The 21,058-nt window shown below is 40.3% G+C and overlaps 3 protein-coding genes and 1 non-coding gene across 4 annotated transcripts; 3 read left to right on the top strand and 1 right to left on the bottom strand.

Annotated features, from left to right (window-relative positions):
• Nucleotides 1–260: 260 nt before the first annotated feature.
• On the bottom strand, nt 261–3,277 carry lypla1 (lysophospholipase 1). Its single transcript, XM_068304076.1, has 9 exons — nt 2,948–3,277; nt 2,769–2,800; nt 2,613–2,678; nt 2,462–2,509; nt 2,305–2,375; nt 1,549–1,622; nt 1,357–1,458; nt 885–1,061; nt 261–807 (listed from the first exon to the last, which is right to left on the bottom strand). Exons 1-9 carry the CDS (start codon nt 3,014–3,016, stop codon nt 748–750), a joined length of 699 nt encoding a protein of 232 aa, XP_068160177.1. The 5' UTR covers nt 3,017–3,277; the 3' UTR covers nt 261–747.
• A 427-nt stretch (nt 3,278–3,704) lies between these two features.
• On the top strand, nt 3,705–5,970 carry mrpl15 (mitochondrial ribosomal protein L15). The gene is made up of 5 exons (XM_068304274.1): nt 3,705–3,861; nt 4,045–4,202; nt 4,698–4,863; nt 5,274–5,397; nt 5,497–5,970. The coding sequence occupies exons 1-5, from the start codon at nt 3,757–3,759 to the stop codon at nt 5,838–5,840; spliced, it is 897 nt and encodes a 298-aa protein (XP_068160375.1). The 5' UTR covers nt 3,705–3,756; the 3' UTR covers nt 5,841–5,970.
• A 5,463-nt stretch (nt 5,971–11,433) lies between these two features.
• Nucleotides 11,434–12,704, top strand: sox32 (SRY-box transcription factor 32). Its single transcript, XM_068304555.1, has 2 exons — nt 11,434–11,770; nt 11,972–12,704. The coding sequence occupies exons 1-2, from the start codon at nt 11,434–11,436 to the stop codon at nt 12,649–12,651; spliced, it is 1,017 nt and encodes a 338-aa protein (XP_068160656.1). The 3' UTR covers nt 12,652–12,704.
• A 2,415-nt stretch (nt 12,705–15,119) lies between these two features.
• trnaf-gaa (transfer RNA phenylalanine (anticodon GAA)) lies at nt 15,120–15,192 on the top strand. The gene has a single exon. It is a non-coding gene; the product is annotated as a tRNA-Phe (tRNA).
• Nucleotides 15,193–21,058: the final 5,866 nt, after the last annotated feature.

Below are 21,058 nucleotides of genomic sequence, written 5' to 3'. Positions count from 1 at the left end.
ATATATTTGTGTATTTAAGAAGGAATTTGTGTGATATAGCTATTTGATTTCTCACAGACATACAATATAAATAAAGCACAATCATGTTTTTGCCGTCGTGTATGATCACAGGTAAAGAATGTTTTTTAAGATGCAGGTTACTTTATTAGGGATACCGGTACATATTTAATATTCTTATTTAAGAATGATTGCTCACGTGGTGTGTTTGGAAATGTTAAAAATATTCAGATAAAGATAAAAAGTTCTACTAGAATCAACTTTTGAATACAGAATATTTTTCAATTAACCGTTTCATCCACAAGATTTAAATGATGCAAAAAATTGTCCACAGACCAATTTGATAAAACATTACATTATATTTACAGCAATTTAATGTACTTGAAGTTAAAATGTTTGAAGCAACAACATATTTCAACTCATCTCAGTTAAAAAAAAAACACTCAATAATTAAAAAGCCTTTAGCAAGAGGCTGTTTATTTTCAAATAGCAGGCATTACTCCATGAAATATAGCCCTATTTATTTCAATACATACGTTTCATACAGGAAATGGCTTTTCTCAACATTCAAGCAACTATAGTTTGATGCTGCAACTCTTTGCAGCTCCGGGTCAGGATGCAGCGATGCCTCACCCCCAACCCCCAAATTCTAAAAGTAGCAGCTTGGATTCATCAAGTAAGTGATTCCCCACATCCACAGAGGCTCACTGGGTCAGTCCAATCTATGATGGCTCTGTGTGTCTCTGGAGTTCACTCATCTCTGATGGGAGGAAGCTGCTTCTCTATGAACCGTTTGATATCCACCATTTCCTGCACAAACACAACACACAGACGTAATACAAAAAGAACCAGGACGGGAATCACACAACGCACATCTCCATACTGACCTCTGGACAGGCACTGTGAGGTAGACCCCGATACGTCTTGAAGGTGATGTTGGATGGATTTATGAGGGTTTTCATCTTCTCTGTCGTCTGGGTGCCAAAAATCAGCGGGACCAGGGGGTCGGCGTCCCCGTGGCACTGGAGGAGATGCATGTCCTTGTTAGCGCTGCTGGCAGAGGCCTGAGAAGAGAAGAGATTAAGATTATTGCTATTATTATCATCCGATTATAAGGGATTATGATTCATCTATGGGAGATCCACAAACAGGAAATAATCAGTTCCTTATAAATGCAGCGATAGTTAGAACAATTTGTAATGACTGACATTTGTTGCTGCTGACACGATTTAAAGGTGCAATGAGTGTAAAAGATAGTTGATCATCGAGGCCTTGAAAAGCTGGGAATGAGAATCAACTTTAGAAAAGTCTCCACACAATTTTACAACAACAAGCAGAGAGTCAAGGTATGTCATCTACCTGAGGGAAGGCCTTGCGGAGCGGCAGCCAGCAGCTAAGAGCGACCACTCCCGCTAGTTGCTGCTGGGATGTCAGAGCGGTGTAGAGAGAGAGCGCTCCACCCTGGAAAAACAACGACAGTTAATGCAAAAAAAAACCCAAACAAACCTGAAAACCCAAAAGAATCATGAATCAATGTTATGTAACGCTTACCTGTGAAAATCCACCCAGAATAATTCTGTGTGACGGGATTCCATTCTTTACTTCTTGTTTTATCAACGCTTCAACTGCAGACAATGAAATAACTTGTGATCAATATGAAAAACCAATCAGGATCTTCCTTGAGGACAGATCGAGTTTCTAAGAAACACAGTGGCTGCATAGGAAACCCATCCAAGGAGTTCACCCTTGCTTACCGACATCATCCCTCTACACAGACCAAAGTATGCACTCCATTCATGACTTAAATGTTAAATGTTGTGAACATTCATATGTCCCGAGGCATTAAAACATCCACCTATGGGTTTTCTCTGAAGGATTTGTTCTGTGTTGTCACACACCTCACAGCACAGTGAGGCATTAAGCAGTGGGAACAGGTGGTTTATGTGCATTACTTTACCAGAGGGTTACATTTTATAGCCTAAGCAAAAAAAAAAAAAAGCATTTCTGTCAAAGCACGAATAAATTGCCACCATCACCATCAGCAACAATCACATTTCCTGCCATTTCAATGTGCCCACTTCAAGTTATATTCTCCTTAACAGAGATTTTATCAATCTCATTTTTTCAGGAGGCCTTCAACTTCATGACTCCCCTAGAAAACATTTGCTCAACCAAAACAAAGCTTCTCTATCAATTCTATCAGAACATAATTTTTACTACTTCTACCACGATTTGCGAAATACCATATTTTCATGTTGTTTCATTTGAATTGTCTGCCACATGCTGCAATTAAATAAGCAGACTTACTGTTCTCTGAAGCTCTTTTAATTCCAGCCTCATCTTCATCAGCATCTGGGTTCAACCCATAGATATCAAACCTGTCCGGGAGAAAGAAGAAAGCACATAAATCTCAATGAAAAGGTGACAAGTCCATACAAATAAAATGTGGACATGCACCACTCACCATGAAGGCATGTTCATTCTCATGTTCAGGGTAACAGGCATGGTGGGACTGCACGGGGGCATTGAAAATGATCACTTTTCACACTTTAAGCCTTTTCCACTACTAGCAGACAAAGTCCTTGTGCAGCATGGAAGCTGCTGTTAGTACTTACGCATGTGGGCAGATGTATTTGACATGAGGTATCCTGATGCCTGCAAAAGCTTCCGCCCAGCCATACCTGCAGATTAAATACAAATAAATTCATCTTTAAGGAACAGACACTGTTGATTTTGCCATTAAGAAGTCAATAAAAGCAGTCTTCACCCACCCCGTGTCTCCGAGGCCGTGCAGGAATATCACCTATAGATCCCACACACATCATGACGGAAACAGGCAGGTGACATACATGGAAGAATATGGCAGCGTTTTGTGCAGTTAGGTGGGTAGCAATGCAGCTGTTTGTTTTTTTTTCGTTGAACTACATTTATTGTCACGTTATTAACTCACCGCCGCAGTGGCTTTCCGGGCAGCAGGCACAATGGCAGGCAAAGGCGCTGACATGTTATTACCGCACATACAGCGATAAGCAGCTAATGTGTCGGGACTATTTAGCGGCTGTTAGCTACTAGCGAAGTATCCAGCTAGCAATCAGTAAAAATCTTGTACAAATTCTACCTATCAAATATTTAACCCTTAATTTAAAAAAAAAAAGATAATTTAAAGTCTCGTTTTGCCGCTGATAGCCGGGAATTCCTTTAAGGTAGACTAATTAGCGGAAAAGAGCACACCGTCCGATCCCATTAACTGACATGTTAGTCACCAGCGGCACCGCTAAGTCCCGCCCCCTCTGTTACGTGATTGGACGTAATTATAAGTCCTTTAAAAATACGAGCCGAGAGTTGAGTGGAATGTCAATGACATCAGATTTAATAAATCAAATTCCCAAAATGGCAATTAACATACCGTGGCATCTATGGAATATAAACGATTAGGAGGATTATGTAGCAATAGAAGTGTCGATTACAAAATAAATAGTACACATTTATCTAACATCTTGCGCCGTGATGTTTGTTCTGTTTGTGTTAAAAGCTAATTATAATCATTACTCTATGGTCTTAATATTCAATATCATTCGCAAAAAAAACAGCGTCACGGTTCTGACCTAAAACAGCGTCACGGTTCAACAGTTTCTGCTGTACTTACAGGCCGCATTTTATTTTGAAATATCACGGAAGATACACAAAATACTTCCGCTGTCATCAGTCACGTGACACATGTCCTTGGTTTGTTATTTCTGACATGTGAGGAATACAAACATGTCTTTCCCAAAGAAACCTGGAGGCAAAGCGTTTGATACGTTAAAGAATCTTCCACGGATAACGTTAGCAAACCTGCGGCCTGAGCCAGGATCAATTCGTGCGGTAATTTTCAAAATGCTAACGGAAGTAATCTTACAGCAGCACCCTAGAGCTAGCAAAACGAGCTAGCCTGTCATGATAGCCTTTAGACACAACCGCTAACCCTCTAGTAATTTGTGTCAGTGGGATGATACATTGCCAGGATAGTATTTTTTTGAATATTGCTCATGTTCCTTTTCATTTCAGGAGAAAAGGCGAGGCAGAGGGCAGCATGGTGGCAATAGAAGCGGCCGTGGACACAAAGGAGAACGACAGAGAGGCAACCGACCTCGGCTGGGTTTCGAGGGAGGAGCCACTCCCTTCTACCTGGCAATTCCAAAATATACTTACAATGAGGGACACAGGTATACCCATGTTACTCTATTCCCCTTTTCTAGTAGCAAAAGAAAATGTGTATCTCTCGAAAACAACAGTTGAATACCTCCCTCAAGCGTCTAAAATTATAGAGTATTTGAAACCAGTTTATTATCCCTTGGTCACAGTGGGGCATCTGGGGGTCCACACTCAAACTACGTACTTCAATTGTTCAAGCATTGAAGTTCTCTTTCCCACATGAAGTCAAACAGAAGAATTTCATTTTCTTTTTTGCGTCAGGCAGGTCTGGTTTTAGCTTTTTTCTCTTTGGCTTGTCAACAATTTAATTAGCTGCCCAATAAACAAACCAACAAAATTCATCTGACAGTTGTAAACACATTATATATGCTGATCCTGGATTTGCCACACATTAATTTTTTTGCTTTAGTTCTTGCACAGACAACACAACTTCTGTAGTACGTTTTACATATAGATGGTTAATGTGATTTTCAAACCAATTGAAAATAAATTTTATGCTCTTTCAGTCGTCGTTATCAGTACCAGCCTCTTTCACTGAAGCGATTGCAGTACCTGATTGACCTGGGACGAGTGGATGTGACTCAGCCCATAGACCTGACCCAGCTAGTTAATGCCAGAGGAGTAACAATCCAGCCTCTAAAGAGAGACTATGGAGTGCAGCTTGTTGATGAGGTACATGGAAAAACACAAACACATCCTTAAGTTCTTTAAATCTATTTTATAAATATTTGGTTTAAATTTCAGAAAAAGAAGGGAAGCAGTAACATTTTTTATACAGTATTCTCTGTACGTTGCGAGAAGAGTTGTGTGTTTTCAACTTAGTGCTGTACACATCCAGCTTGAACAGATTTCATCTGAAAATGAAAAATCTTTGTGCTTGAAAATATGTTGGTTTTTGAGTTTAGTGTAATAAAGGCACATGGCTTTTGTTTTAAAAGCGCTGTGCTTAGATCGTGTTGTGTCAATAGGTGGCACCATACAACAAGTTTATCATTCAGTCACTGATGAACCTTTTGTTTTTTTACCCTGTTTTTTCACCATGGTCTGCCAAATATTAACAATTCATGTGTTTTCTGTTTCAGGGTGCTGATATTTTTGCAGCAAAAGTAAACATTGAGGTTCAGAGAGCTTCTGAAGGAGCTATAGCTGCTATTGAGCGGAATGGAGGGATCATCACCACCAGTTTCTATGATCCCATAAGTCTTGGTAACACATCAGTTATCATTCTTAAGAACTCAACCACAGTTTATAAGGTTCATCTTTTGTAGTTAAATGATAAGCTGTATTCTTTCTTTTCTTAAAAAGGTATTGTCATCAAGCCTGTCCCTTTCTTCTTGCGTGGGCAGCCCATTCCAAAGCGAATGTTGCCTGGAGAGGATATGGTCCTGTATTACACAGATGCTGAAAACAGGGGTTACTTGGCTGACCCAGAGAAAATTCAAAAGGCTCGGCTAGCCCTGGCCCAGAAGTATGGATATATTTTACCAGACATTTCAAAGGATGAACTGTATGACATGCTCTCCACGAGGAAGGATGTCCGACAAATCTTCTTTGGCCTCTCTCCAGGCTGGGTTGTTAACATGTCGGAGAAGAAGGTTCTGATGCCAACTGATGAGAAACTTCTGAAATATTACAATTCAAAGGAGTAAAATGAATGAATATGTGTAACATTCTGTATCTTAAATCATGTAAAAAAAAGTTTGCATTTTCTATGAAACAGCATTGAACCGCAATCTGTGTTTGTGACCAACTGTACTGTCATAAAACCATATAACATTAGATACACTGGTGTTGTCATATCATTAGAGGGAATACATTTTTGTATAAGTTGTATACAGTGTAATTATGACGCAGTCATCATGCTGATGAAAAACAACCCGTGCAGCATGATGGAATGGGAATGAACATGAACTATAACAGGTGAGGGGGAAATAAGGAAAATAAGATAACTCAAAGAATGAAAACAGGAAACAGATGCCCAGTGATGTGTGTTACTTGTGAAATGGGTTGCCTAGGCTCTATAAGGGGAGTTTAGAAATTAGTCATAGGCAGCTGTATCCTGGTGTGGATGTTCAAAAGATCCTTCTCCTCCCCCTCCTCTTGGAATACAATCACAGGGAAGCACATACTTCGCCCCCTTATGCTTTAGAGACATAATGATGCCATCAAGAAATGTTGATACTTTGATATCTAAGGAAATTACTGTGATTTAATCTAGCTGTGTTTATCACTTTAGGATGTCGCCGAACTTCCCAAAATTCACACTTTCACTTAGAAGTTTGTGCATTTCCAGTTCTCCAAATGCAATGGGGTTTTTTAATTGTAAAACCTCAAAGATTTCAAAATGTTAAAATCAATAGAAAACACAACATGGTAGTTAATCTTGTTCCCTGCATCAGAATGCAGTCTTGTAGATTTTGTGTCGATATTAATCCTGCCCATATCTGAACTCTGCGTTACGCTCGTGTTTATTTTTTAAAGTTAAATGTCACCCTCGCTATAAATAACATCTTATTTTACACATAGATTGTCTTAAGGGACGCTGCCATAGAATTTCTGCTGGTATAAAAACACTTTATCAAAGGAAGCGTATGTTTGTGTGTGTTGGTGGAAGACCGCAAGCATTGTGTTTCTATTCAAAGTGCCCTCTGCCATTTAAGACTCCTATGCAGATCTCAGTTATGCAGAAATTAAAGCAAAGTGACAAACGATGCACCAAACTACGAGTTAATTAGGAAAAATATGTTATTTCTTTCACCAAAAAAACTTTTTTTCAAGGTTTTCTTTCGAAATGTATGACATTTAGAAAGAAAACCTGAAAAATGTGCTGCTATAAAAGATAAAGGTCACACTTTTATGACTTTGCTGGAGTGTTTTCCTGAATCTCAAGTATCCAATAAGCTACACAAGTAGTGGAATACGTACACAGCAGGCTCTGCCAGGAAAACCAGCCCAAATCCTTACAGCGTAATACTTTAAATAAATCAGGCCACAGGAAAGAAACAGCACAATCATTGTTTATGGCAGAACTACAGTGCTTATCTTCAAAGCAGCAGATCCTTTTGAATTTGTATCAAGTCTCAGACAAGCAAACCAAAGAAAAGGACATTGACTCTGAACTTTGGCTGCAGAAGGTCTGCAAGAAAGAGTAAAGAAATCCACTGGAGACTGGTCTCCATCAATTGGAATTAAGAAAGCAGTCATTCACTTTGACTAAAAAGATATGTTAATCTGTTTTAAGTAGCCATTTTATCACTAATTTCAGCTCCAAATAATCTAATGTCTGAGTCTAACCAGTTCACGCTGTTTAATTAAACATGCTGGAGCTGATCGTTTTGCTTATCTGCTGCCTTGAATGAGTCGTTTCAGACAAACACTCGTGTCATCATGTCTCACAGGTCTCAGTCTAGTTCCAGTTAATAATTAGAGCTAATTACAGCTGAATGCGGATCTCTTCCTCTTCTGTCTGCTGCTTGGTCTGGTTGTCGATCAAGCTCAGATTTTAACATTCACAACTGATCATTTTGAGTGTTATAATGTAGATATAAAAAAAAACATGCTGTGGTATTAAACTGATGAGATCTGAAGCTGGCTGGACACTAAAAGAATCAGAAGACTTCTTCCATTCGTCAGATAAGACTCTTATCAGTGGAATACAATTCCTAATTTACAAAGAATAGTGACGTTTCGGCTCTTTCAGTCTCACTCATGATGACCAAATGTAACGAAGTTAGAAAACATGAACCAGATAGAAAAGTTGACCAAATCAACTTCCTGAACGTTTAATCTCTAAATAGTGGATGCCCTTAATTACACATTGATTTGACGACAATCCAATATGACAATTCAGTTTGGACTTTAAAACGTTGAGGACTGTAATTAATGGTTTTTTCATTATTGATTAGTCTGTCTGTTCCTTTTAAGATTAGCCAATTAAATGTTGAGCAGAAAAATCACTTTAAAGAGACTCATCCAGAATCCTTGAGACAAGTTACCTCTAAAAAGACACTGAAATTATTCAACGTCACATCTTATGGAAAGAAATTTTTAAATGATGTTTGTTTAGACATTTATCTTAGTTCTTATTTAGTTGTCAAATGCAATAAATTGATTTCATTAATTTTTCAGATGCCTGTCAGGATGTGGTCAATGATTAGTCTTCAATTGATGAACTTTTGAGCCTGAAATGAAGCCTTGGATCAAATCCTTGATGCTCAGATCGGTTGTTCACATTGCATCACCCTGGTTTAGGTTTGCGTTTGAGGTCTGGCTGAGCCTGACCTGTTATCTCTTCTCGGAGGTGGAGCATTATTGTATTCCACTAATGAGGCTACTGTCCACACCAGGGGGAATGTAATCCTCTCAGCTGGCCTGACGTAGGGCCGGGCAGGGCGCTGTTGACAGAAGGAGTGTGGGGGCTAGCACTCCAGACCCCGAGCTTCAGTCTGTACTGTTGAATCTGCTCAAACGTGTGATTAGGAGGTGGGATCTGGGGTGTGGGGCACAGGTCAGTGCATTGAATGGCGTCTTTCCAGAGTGTATCTTGATACTGGCCTGCTGTGCCCACACAATACAACACAAAGCAATGCAGTTCCCTTGCTGCGAAGATCATAGTCACCTAACAACAGTATTATATCCCCTTCACACCTTGCAGCTATTAAACAATGCAGCTTTTTATGAATGAACCACTGTAAGGAAAGCCAGTGGGTTGGCGCTGAGGGATCTGAGGCCTGGATGGAATACAGTACTTCATTATCGGAGGCCTCCAGCTTTACCCTCCTGTGGTTTTCCTGCAGACGTCTCCTGGTCTGCAAAGCCTGCATCAAACCTCCATGATTTGGAAAGTTACATGAGCTTGGGGTCAAGTGTTCATTCAGCAGCTGTTGTCGCTGAAACCTTCAGTCCGGAATGAGAACGTAAGAATTCAGATGATCCAGTTGATGGAAAACCACCTGTTTCACCCACACATCAGACCACAGGAGCAGCTCCAAATCCATGAACCCAAACTTCACCCAGAGTTCCCAAGAATCCACGAAAACCTTTTTGTATATTCCAGTGGATCTTCTTAAACTGCTCTTGCAGGCTTCTGCTGCTCAGACCTACCTGTGCCATCTCAACCATCACTGATCTACAGTGAAGCTGGAGAGGAGTGTCCCATATATGAGTTCTGTCCAATACAATGGCACATTGTGAGCAGAAAGGCCGAGAACAATCCCTATTCAGGAGGCACAGTGCCCATTCAGTTTGTGTGGCCATGGGACAATGTGATGATACCTTTCTATCACCTCAGAGATTAGGATTCATTCATAGGACGGGAATAAAGGGGATGAAAATTATATTCTACAAACGTTACGGGGATAAATTAATGCACAGAATATAATTACAAGATTTTATATCGAGGTATCATCCGCCCCCCTTCAACCCCAGCCGAAACTAACGTTATTTTATTCCCGCTGGGCCGTTCAGGGTAATTGATTCAATCCATTAGTGCTTTCCACTGCGCGCTGACGCGTGCGTAACGCCGATGTGGATTCAGCTGATAATTGTGACACAAGAAGAAGTAGTGAAGAACCCCCCACCCCCAAATGTATAGACATTTAAGAATCTAAATTTCTCAAGCTGACATTGATTTTTTTTTTTTTTTTTGAGGTGTTATCTCTCCTCCAAATGAAATCACTTTTGACTGATACTGGATGGTACCGAAGAGGAATAAGAGTTTAAAGACCAAGTCTTAATCAATTCTGCTATTGATGAATCTGGCATTCACAGTATTGATCAGTTGGGTTTTCGCCTGATTGCGCCTTAAGTCCAAAGTGTTCTTAGGAGAACCATGATGTAACATCAACCCCTAGACTTAAATTATCGGCCACCTCCTCTCACGCCACATACACAGCCGAGGTAAGACTGTGCGTAATCGACACGTTTGCGGGGACAAAGTCACGCACAGAGAGGAAACAACTACCTGTAATGCATCATTCTATATTATATTAAACTGGCTTCACGCACTTTATAAGTTTCTGGATAGAGGTGAAAACGCGCAATGATCTGAGCAATTTATCTAATCCAAGACATTTTGTTCCACTTTACGTTTGCTTTTATTCGTCATTCACCAAATAGCATTTGAGTCTAAATTTCCTAGAATGAAAATTGTTTTAAAAGAGTCTGCAAAGTAATGAATCCCTGATAGTTTTATTTATAATAATAACCCATTTGTGATGGTTTCAGGTTTTGTGCTCATCTCACTTTTAAACTTCAGGGTTCATAAATATTTTTGATAAAATATCTTGGAAAACTGACATGAATAAAATGAACAGGCATGAAAAAGACACCAAGATCATCCACCCGGATATTTGACTCAAAATCTCTGATTTGACTGATTTCCCAACACTTCATGTCCAAATGAGCCTTCCTGGTTCCTTTTTTTTTTTAATTGCAATGTGATCAATATTCCTAAACCTGGAAAGCAGCCGTATATTTGTTTCTGATGTGCTCATCGTACGCGCATATCAGGTTTTTGTATCGGGTAAATATTTGCGGGCGGTAATCGCGCAATAAAGGCGCCTTGATCATTTCTGTTTGTTTCTGTCCTGTAAAATGTTCTCCGATAGAGACAGTGGACGAACGATAACAGCTTAGATCCCCAATGTAATTAGTAACCAGCCCTGCCTCCTGAAAACTTTGATGTCCTCCTATCAATACTGCCTATCAGGACCTATTGGTTAGGTTCCAGTTCTCTGCAAAATAGGCGAAACAGTCATTTGAATTTCTAAAATATTTTGTTTGTTAGAAACAGAAACTGAAACTAGATTTTTTTTTTCAACTAAATTCTCTTAATGTCGATTAATATTGGAATAGAGTCAATAAGTGGAAACATTTATGTAAGGCACCCAAATTATATATAGAAATGAAACGTCTAAAACCACAGGAGACATTTTGGGTTATTTAAAGTTTATATAATTTATTCCACCAATAAGAAACGAAAAATGTTTGCTTCTGATTACCTGACGGTTTACCCTGAGGATTAAAGATTGCCTTTAAAATCAGAGATCATCTTAATTGCAGATTACTGCAGACTCTTCGTGTTTTAAATTTCAAGAGATCAATGACTGGGGGGGGGGGGGCTCAGAGTACCTTATCGACAACCCAAAAAACACACCTGGAATTGACACCTTGATCCACTCCTGCCGGCCTCCCATTGGTGGAGCGCTCAGATTTTACCCTCACGTTGCGTCATTAGATTGGATGACGGCGAAAATCAGGGAGCTAAATTCCCCATCCATGACATGCAAACACATCCACGACCCTTCCGCCTTCCAGAACTGCACGGACATGTACCGACAGGGTTCCTACGTTAGCGGGGAGCAGATGACAGAATTTCGCTCCCCGTGTTCAGGGCCGTCCAGCCCGATGTCGGTCAATTCCGACTCCAGCGGCACCAGCCCCGAACCCAAACCCGAGTCCACGCAGCAGAGAGTCAGGAGGCCCCTGAACGCCTTCATCATCTGGACCAAAGAGGAGCGCAGGAAACTTGCGCATCTGAATCCAGACCTGGAAAATACGGATCTGAGCAAAATACTCGGTAAGAATTGGATTGATTGTGTGAAAATGTTCCGAGGAAAATTAGTGCTGCTTGGAGATATTAAATGTTCCCTCTTTAAAGGCTTAATGTGACTGTTCACTATGAACCCTGTAGAGTTCTGTTGCATAAATTCATGTTTTATCACCTGCTATTGGTCGATTCTATTTAACTAATAATTATTAAACCTTTGTGTTGCTACAGGAAAAACCTGGAAGGCCATGACTCTGTCTGACAAGCGTCCGTACATGCAGGAGGCCGAACGCCTGAGGGTCCAACACACCATCGACTATCCCAACTACAAGTACAGGCCCCGCAGGAGGAAGCAGCAGAAGAAGACCTCCAAGCTCCAAGACGCAGTTGCCTCTGCTGTCGCCCCTTCGCTCTGCGGCCCTGGCCTCCTGATGCCCCACCTGCCCCAGAACCAGCAGCAGTCTTACCCAAACATGCGCCCTTTCCCCACCAACTCCCACCCAGGTAACTTCCCCTCATTCCGCAGCAGCTACCAGCACACGCCAGCTTTTTCAGCGGCAGCAAGAGCAGCAGTGAATGTTTTTCCAAGTAGACCTGTGGTGTACTCGAACCCGAACCCCTCTGGGTACGCTGCAGAGCCTCAGGTGTACTTTGGTGGGCGGCACTGGCACCCACAGCACAGGGTCTCCAGTTCTACAGGTGCTCAAATGGATCAAGGGAACTCCAGAGCTCATGAAAGCCTCCTTGGTCAGGCTGGACCATCCTGTGACTATTACCTGGAACAGGTCCAGCTGGACATGTTGTATGATCTGGATCGCAACGAGTTTGAACAGTACCTGGAGCCGAATCCTCACCAGCCTGAGTCGATGGATTCCAGCGGCTTCCAGCAGCAGAGCAGCTACAGACGCTGACTGTCATAAAAGTGATGCTCCTGATGTATTTATTTAAATTAAGTGTGTGTCATTTGAAAAGGTGTGTTCTGAAATGTTGTTGTTTATCTCACATACCAATATACGATTTATTCCACTCATAGCATCGATGCACAAATCCAATTCTCACAGTAATTTACTTTTTTTAATTAATTTTTTAATTTCAATTTTAATCTGGAGGTTTTCTAAATTATTATGTCTTTCTCTAAATTTTTGATCACAGCTCTCACCAAGTCTCAGAATCACAGCATGCACATGAAATAAGTGTTTTGTATCACATTGTAAACTGTTAATTGAAAATGTGTCCTGTAAATAATTTTACTCATCTGCATCATTAAACGATGTTTGACTTGTTCCTCCACATCTGATGCATTATTTTATCTGCATTCCCATGTGTTTTTAAGCCTCCAGAGGGAAGAGGCTCTAAAAAATGTGTCACAAAATCAAAATATATCCCCAAATTCACTTGGCAGTGAAATATTAATATAACCTGTGTCATCTGCAACTGTAACATATCTTATGTCTGCACACATGAACATCTTTGCTGATTTATTGGTAGATTATTGGTATTGTTTGCACCAGACGGCCTGCAGCAGCGTTTGGAATGAGTCTGCAGATGGAAATGTTGTGAGTCAGCGATGAGCTGGCGCAGAGGGAAGGATGACCTCGCTTGGACCAGAGAGCAGAAGAGCTGATGAGGAAAGTGGAGACTGCAAATCTGAATCACCGGAAGAAATCTGACGTCAGTTCAAGTCCCATGACGACAAACCTGAGATGTGAAACGCAGAAATGCTCAGCAGTGGAAATGATAATGTAAAACCCACATGATGGCTTCTGAACATTACAGCTTCATGTTTTGCCGGCTTTCCTTTAAAAGCTTTAAGTCAAAGCTTGCAGTCGAATTTGTTTTTCTTGCACATTTGGCCCTTAAACAACAATTAATGACACAGTTGCAGGAACTTCCTGAAGGACAAACAACCAGATGATATCAGTCTATCAGGTGAAAATGATATCAACAATAAACAGCTATGGAAATAACAGCTTGATAAATCAAATATCTTTGTTGTGTTTATGAAACTCATGAGTTGACCTGGTTTAAATGTTTACAGAGCCGTGCTGTGACAGACTTCTGGTTTATCAAATCACTAAATGAGTTCTTCATTTTAGAAAAAGAACCCTGAGATGTCGTCACTATTTTGTCCCTTTTAGTTTAACTATATACAGTATAGTGCAACAGAAATATGAAGTGGTCACACAAACAGGGTTCTGAGATTATGTTTTGAAACCTCTTCTTTAACGGTTTCCTTATATGGCCAGTCGCCTGTTGACGTAACACAAAAGTGCCGTGTATGTGTATAAATTAACATTTCGCTGTTCAAGTATATTTGCAGATTAAACAACTACCCACAAACCATAGCTGTTAGCAAATTTTGTGACAACTTCATCTAAGCTGCAAGTCTTAGACGAAGTTTTTATTTATCTGACAGGTGTGAATTTTCATTGAGCCCTACAAAATAAAACTTCCTGAATCATCAGATCCAGAATCTCACTTTGATCCAGCTCAGTCTGTGACACGTGGAAGATCTCACCTGAATGGTGGAAGTTATTTTAAGTCAATAATGTCCACTTTATGAGGTCCTGGACTGGAGAGCCTTGGTGACGCCATCCAGAGTTATTTTCTACTTGAAGCTTATCATCAGTGAGGAATGTGAGGAATCTTAACATGTCAAACATGCTGTAATTCAGAGGAAACACTCCAAACCCATAAAATACAGTACTTCCCTGTTTAGAGATTAAATGAGTAAATATGCCAAGTGCAAACATATAATATTGACAAACCAAATCAACAGAGTTTATATTAAACTTAAAAGTAGATCTGAGCTCAGTCATCAGTCACATTTTTCTGATTTTTTGAGATATAAGTATTTTCCTGCCTTTATTCCCACATGAAGCTCATCAGTATTCTTCTCTCCTGGTTGGAGAAGAGGAGGAAGAGAGGAAGAGCCCAGAAGTCAGATGCTTAACTATTCCTTAACCTACAAAGAAAAAGAAATAGTTCCATATCTGCAAGTGGAATCTGCTGGTCTTCTCAGCATTCAAATTTTGAAGTCTCATAAATAATCTTAATTAAAAGCACTCTGGTCTTTTTGAATCATGTAAAAATATGTTGTCAGATGATTGAATATTTTGAGTCACTATTTCATAAAAAGTTTTATATTTCTGATAAAATGTAGTCAAATCAAAGGCATAGAACAAAAACTTACAGTCATTTTACTTTACAGGATGATTTGTGAACATTTACTAAATCAGAATTTATTTATTTATTAAATAATTTTTATTGTATTCTTGAATCAATTCAACTCAAAACAGGAGCACAGGAAGGCTGAGAGTCAAAAATACCAATGACCAAAATATTCAGATGGTATCATACCTTAAGTGGTTATAAATAAGCCGAAATAGCTCAGTTGGGAGAGCGTTAGACTGAAGATCTAAAGGTCCCTGGTTCGATCCCGGGTTTCGGCAAAGTGGTGGGAAGCTTTTTAGGGGTGGTGATAGGTCACTCCACCGGGTCAAGACAAATGTGAACCAAAAAAAGTATTAAGTGCAAACTGGTGTCTTGGAGAGGTGCCCTTGAGCAAGGCACTACCCCACAAGTTGCTCATTGAGAGCCATGTGGTTGCCCGCCACTCATCCATTTTATAGATCCCTTGTGTGTGTATGCTTTGACCTATCTACACACACATAGAAACACATAATTTACTGGGACCGTTATGCTTCTTCTTACACCTCATTATCACATGTGCACTATTTAATTCTTACTATTATTTTATCATCCCAGTGTTTTTTATTGAAGTTCTAAGGGAGACGTCCCACAGACTCATGGGTGTGTCTCTACGACCCACTGGGGGTTTTCAACACTCCACCCAAGTCTCTCAGCAAAGGGACTCACCCCTGACAACAAACACTCAGAGGATGATTAACGTAACCCGGACGCGTCTGCATGGGGGCTTACACGAAATACCTCTGTCCTAATTAAAAGTGTTTTTGAGTTATGACCTGTTTATTTTGGGTGGGAGGAACTCGACACCTTCTTCCTCAGCGTCTCCTGATGCTTTATGACTCAGACAGGGAGTGTGTCCATGAGTGTTTGTGTGTGTGCGCTTAAATGTTCATTCCAGATCAAATTCTGAAATAATGTTTTAGGATTTAATTGAATTTTACTTTCTTTCACTAGAATAAAACAGCAGAGCTGCAAACCAGAATTGATCTGTGAACATTTATAGTTACTTCCTCTCTTCCTTTGAGATATTGTTGGTTTCCTGTCATACTTTGTGTTCTGTCCTCCTTCATGGGTTTACATTAAAATCAGACACCCCCCTCACACACACACATACACACACACACAAACACACCCTCACATACACACATTTTGCAGGCCCGTTGTTTGGTAAATTCACAATCTCATGAATATTTTCCAGATTAATGATGGATTATCAGAACAAAGATGAAGACTAGTAAATACTTTTATTAAATAACACTATCTTGCATAAAGTTATCCAGGTTATTCAGAGTGTAACCACCCTTTAATCCAATAAAAAGTGGGGCTGAGCTACGGTGGGACAAACCCTCATAGCTTCCCATAATTTGAGAAAATACTACATATTAGATACGCTGGTTCCCAACAATTTTCGGGTTTTGAACGTAACCGAGATAATGATGTTAGTTAAGGATTTATCCCATGGTCTGCTATAACATTGTTAGCAAGTAAGCTAATTAGACATGCTAATGATTGCAGCTTAGAGCAGATAAACACACTCTAATCCATTCTTTACATGTTTACTGCGTGCTTGTGGTTAAAAGGAGTCGCCTGCCTATTTAAATAAAAAATGCTTCACGTCACAAACCTGTTGCTGAATCGTCACTTAAGACTTAACACTGTTTTTTTTTTTTTTAATGATAGTAAATCTTGTGTGCATTTGTGTGTTTGATTGTATTTCCAAGGTGCCTGAAGGGAAGAAGTGAATTTCTTTATTATAATTCATACAGAAAAACATTACTTCTTGTATGCATGAAAGTGAAACGTGTTCATTTATTATTTCCTATCATTTCCATCTCACCCGGTACCCTCCCCTGCCTCCGTTTGTCTTGTCGGCGGGCACCTGTTTGTGTTGCCGTGGCGTCTTTAACACCTCTTCTTATTGACTCGGTGGAGTAAAACCCTCACAGCTCGCCAGGCCTCTCACCAGGCAGCGGACTGTGTTCATGCAGACAGCCGGTAGCACCTTCAGGCAATGCATTGTGTGCTAAGCCGCGGTTGTAAAATCACTTTGGTTTGAATGACGGGGAAAAAAACATTGAATTTACCACCACGTCTTGATGGTCAGACCCCCCACAAGGGGTCACGAGCTTCATCCATGGGGTCACGAGATGGTTGAAGAAAAAATTTTGAAAAAGTATTAACAAAAAGAAGTTTTATTATTCTTAAGCATTTGAGATAAATTGCAAATTCCATACAGGCTTCAATACAACCGCTAGTTTAAAGTTCTTAGCATGATAAAGTCTTTTTCAAGTGGTCTTGATGTGAGCCTCTTGCCTTATCAGGTATCTAGAACAGCATCGGCTTTGACTGGCAGCTTATTGTTGAGTCTGTGTGGGTGTTGAGGAAGGTTGGACCTTCTCTCAGGACGTAGCCTCACTTCCCTCGCTCAGAGGCTCTCAGGAGGAGAGCAGTGTGCCTTTTAACTTTTTTTTATTTTTTTATTTGTGTTGTGTTTGTTAAGGCCACATTCCCTGAGCTTGGCCTGCAACTTGTGTTATTCTTCCTGTGCTGTTTGCCCCACTCGCAGCTGGAGGACAGGAAAACCGATCTGGAAAACCACTTCATGCATGTCATCGGTGATTACAGGACGCTGCGCCCGCCCGTCCGCCTGCCTATGCTTGGTACTGGCAGCCTCATGCCCGGGCTGACAGGGCAGGGGTACGCCTGACTAATGTCGTCCCATGGGAGCGACACCGTGCACCCTTCCTCACTCGAGGCCTCGCTTCTGCTTCCAAGGAACCCGGCGAGCCCAGGAGGCCTCGTCAGCAGTCTTCCTGTAGAGAACCCGGAGAGGAAGCTTCTTTTTTCTCTACAGTTAGAACACACCCTCAAAGAAATTAGAGTTTGCTCATGAAAATGCATTTTAAAGAAGAGTTTTGATTAATTTTTTAAAAGAAAAAGATGGGATAAATCAGGCGATTATAGGAAAATAACAGCAGCACAAGCAGAAAAGAGATAAGGAACGTCTACCTTAAGTTAAAATTCCAAGACCAAACATAAATATATTAAAGGATCCAAAATAATATTTTGATATAGAATTAGTGCCTGACCGTGAATATATTTGAAAACCGCAATTTAATGTGGCTGTTTATTCATTTTTACTAACCGATAGAATCAATATACTCATATTGTGCTTTTAATTTGAAAAATGCATTTTAGTATTTCTAAAAAATAAAAGTGAAAGTTTAAATGCAGAAAATAATGGCTGAATTTTAGAACTTCAGTTATTTTACACCTTATCACTTGAATATTCCAGAGACATGATGACATCCTTTCAAACAGGTTAAATAAAAATAATCATACTGGGAATCTTTAGCTCACTTGGTTTCAGGAAATACATAAAAAAGTCTCTAATTAAAACTGAGAGATTTGTAACTCTTGGGATTTGTATTTTCTTCTTCAAAGTATTGAAATTGGCATTAAAACACAAACTGCACTCAGATAAGTTGCTTTCATCATCATGATTTTTGACCACGTTGCTCAGAATAATTTCTGGGAGGTGACGTAGATGTAATTCTCACAGAATCCTTTTTTTGGGACAGTTTCCTCTTTTTATTCTGCCACTTTCCCAGGCAGAGGACCTAGAAGAGCAATCTAGCCGGATCAGGAATGACAAGGCAGTCCGGCCTCCCATTGTATGAGAGCATTTACTCAGCATGGAAGAGCAAGGACAGAGGAGAGACTACAAGAATACAATAGGCTCATATTTATTTACTGCTTAGTGGCAGTGAGGGAGACACACCCCCCCCCCGCAACTGATAGCAACTTTACAGTAATAGACCTCTAATAAAGACCTGAGGGCAAGTAGAGGCTAGACTCCGTGGCTCTGTCCTGTCTGACACTCCGTTTCAATCACGAGCAGCGAAACAGCAAATTGAGATTAACTCATAACTTAGATTTACAAAGATGATAATTGTCTAGATTTGGTTCAGCAGTGTTGGACAAGAGTAGGATGTGATGTAACACAATCAGGGATTCAGATATACATTAAAAGGATAGGATAATGCCAGGCGCAGGTTGGGAATGCTGGGATGGTAACGCCATGTATGTTCATAAAGAAAAAAATATTTCTGCTATTTAATACAAATGTCCCATTTCTGAATGCATGTTTTACATTATTTTTAACCAAAGGGTTGTATTTTATGTGATTATTATGAGAAAACCAGAAACCAGGTATTAAAAAGGTATTAAATGTTATAATTCATTTGGATGTGGGTGCATTGCTTTGTTTTCATTTGATTTGATGTGTCAATATGTATTTATAGCAGATTTACATGCATGAGTATATTAAATATACAAGCATGTCCAGGTTTAACCTTTTCTTCTGTGTATTTTGTGTCATGTTGCACTTCAGCTAGCTCCTTTGAGAGTCTGGTCGTAGTTTATTATGCAGTTAATTCATACATATAATGCTTTAAAATGAATATATTGTGTTACATTCTGCTGAGACAGACTGTGTGCAGGTTTATCCTCTATGCAGGGAGGATTTCAGGTTTGTGTGTGATGCCTTTGAGTTCCAGAGGAGGGCTCCCTCCGTTGTACTGACTCTATAATCCACCTATAAACCACAGAAAGAATATGAACTTACTTTATTTTGTAATGATACACAGACTACATTTAAATTCTACCAAACAACGCAGAAACTACTATCCTTCCACTATTTAAGACTATAGGTCAAATTCCAGATTTAATCCAGATGATCCGTTGTTTCTGAACACAACCTGACAGCATGACCATCATTTCTATTTGTTTTACTCTGTGCTTTAATCTGACTGCAAAATGCCTGCAAAATGAGCAAACGAGCACCAAATATCTGACCTACATGACCGAGACTCAGAAAATTAATTTTCCGAGAGGCATTATGAGAGTGTGATTTATTGGTCGCCTTGATGCCTCATGGGTGTAATTGTGAGAGCAGGGCTGAAGTTGAGTGGCTTTCATGCCCCCTCCTCCAATCCCTGAGTTTCAGAGATTAACTCAGACACTGGATTAAAATCTCAAAATAGAGAAATCCTTTTTAGATGAACAGATTGATTAAAAGGGGGAAGATGAGCATGAACAGCAGATTTTCTCACCTGGGTGTTTTCCAGCGCTGAAAGACGAGTCGAAGCTCGGCCAAAACTTTGAATGTGTGTTTGAGGACGGATGTTGAAATAGATGTGATGGGGGGTGTCTTAAGTCTCGTGGCATCTCACATCCCATCCTACCGCCTTGGTGACCTGGACCTTTTATGTGATTGTTGACTTTACACTGAAGTGTCTACATCACACCTTTATAATGCTGATAGAAGAAGGTGAAGTACAATAAAGGTGCTAAAACCCTGCTTTGTGCAGAATCAACAGAGAAACAGTGACTCCAGGTTGTTCTCCAAATCCAAATAAATCCATTTACCAGCTCCCCCCCCCCAAAAAAAACCCAAACAATGAATGTGTCGTATATTATTTGTTTTTCTGGGAGTTTTTGTGCTAAATTTGGAAAACACTGTGATTTCTTATACTCACGCCTAGCCGTGAAAATTACACACTTGTTTACGTATGAAATTTTGTTTGAAACATGCAGGTTTTATTTCTTGGGTCCTGTGTTAACTGACAAAAGCCTGACGCTTGATGTTGTCATCATTGTGTTGCGTGTTTGATAGCGGGAAGCAGGTGTATGTTAGCGTTGCCTTTCATACCAAATTTAGTCATTCTCTCACTTCCCCCTGGACCCCAGGTTCCCTTTGCATTTCCCAGCAGAGCTCAGCCGTCCCTCCCACCTGAACAGAGGGTTTTGTAGCACAAATTCTGCATACAGCTGCCGACGCAGGAGACTTATCTAACCAAGTTGGTTCATTTTGGATTTTCTACATTTATTGGTTCTTTCACTCCTCTCTCCTTCATCCCCGTTGCCCCTCATCCCTCCATCTCCCCTCTCTCCTTCCAGACTTCAGCTCTCTTCCTTCCTGCCCCCTCACAGCTTCCTGATCCAGCTCTTATCACTCCAGAAAATGTGACACAGTCTCAGCCCTGTCAAACCGACACTAACCCCTCGAGTCCCCCTCTTTCCTTGGCCATCGCTGCCTTAAATGGA

This window comes from Antennarius striatus, chromosome 20, assembly GCF_040054535.1.
Source record: "Antennarius striatus isolate MH-2024 chromosome 20, ASM4005453v1, whole genome shotgun sequence".
Lineage (NCBI taxonomy): Eukaryota > Metazoa > Chordata > Actinopteri > Lophiiformes > Antennariidae > Antennarius > Antennarius striatus.
This window is presented reverse-complemented; position numbering and strand designations above follow the sequence as displayed.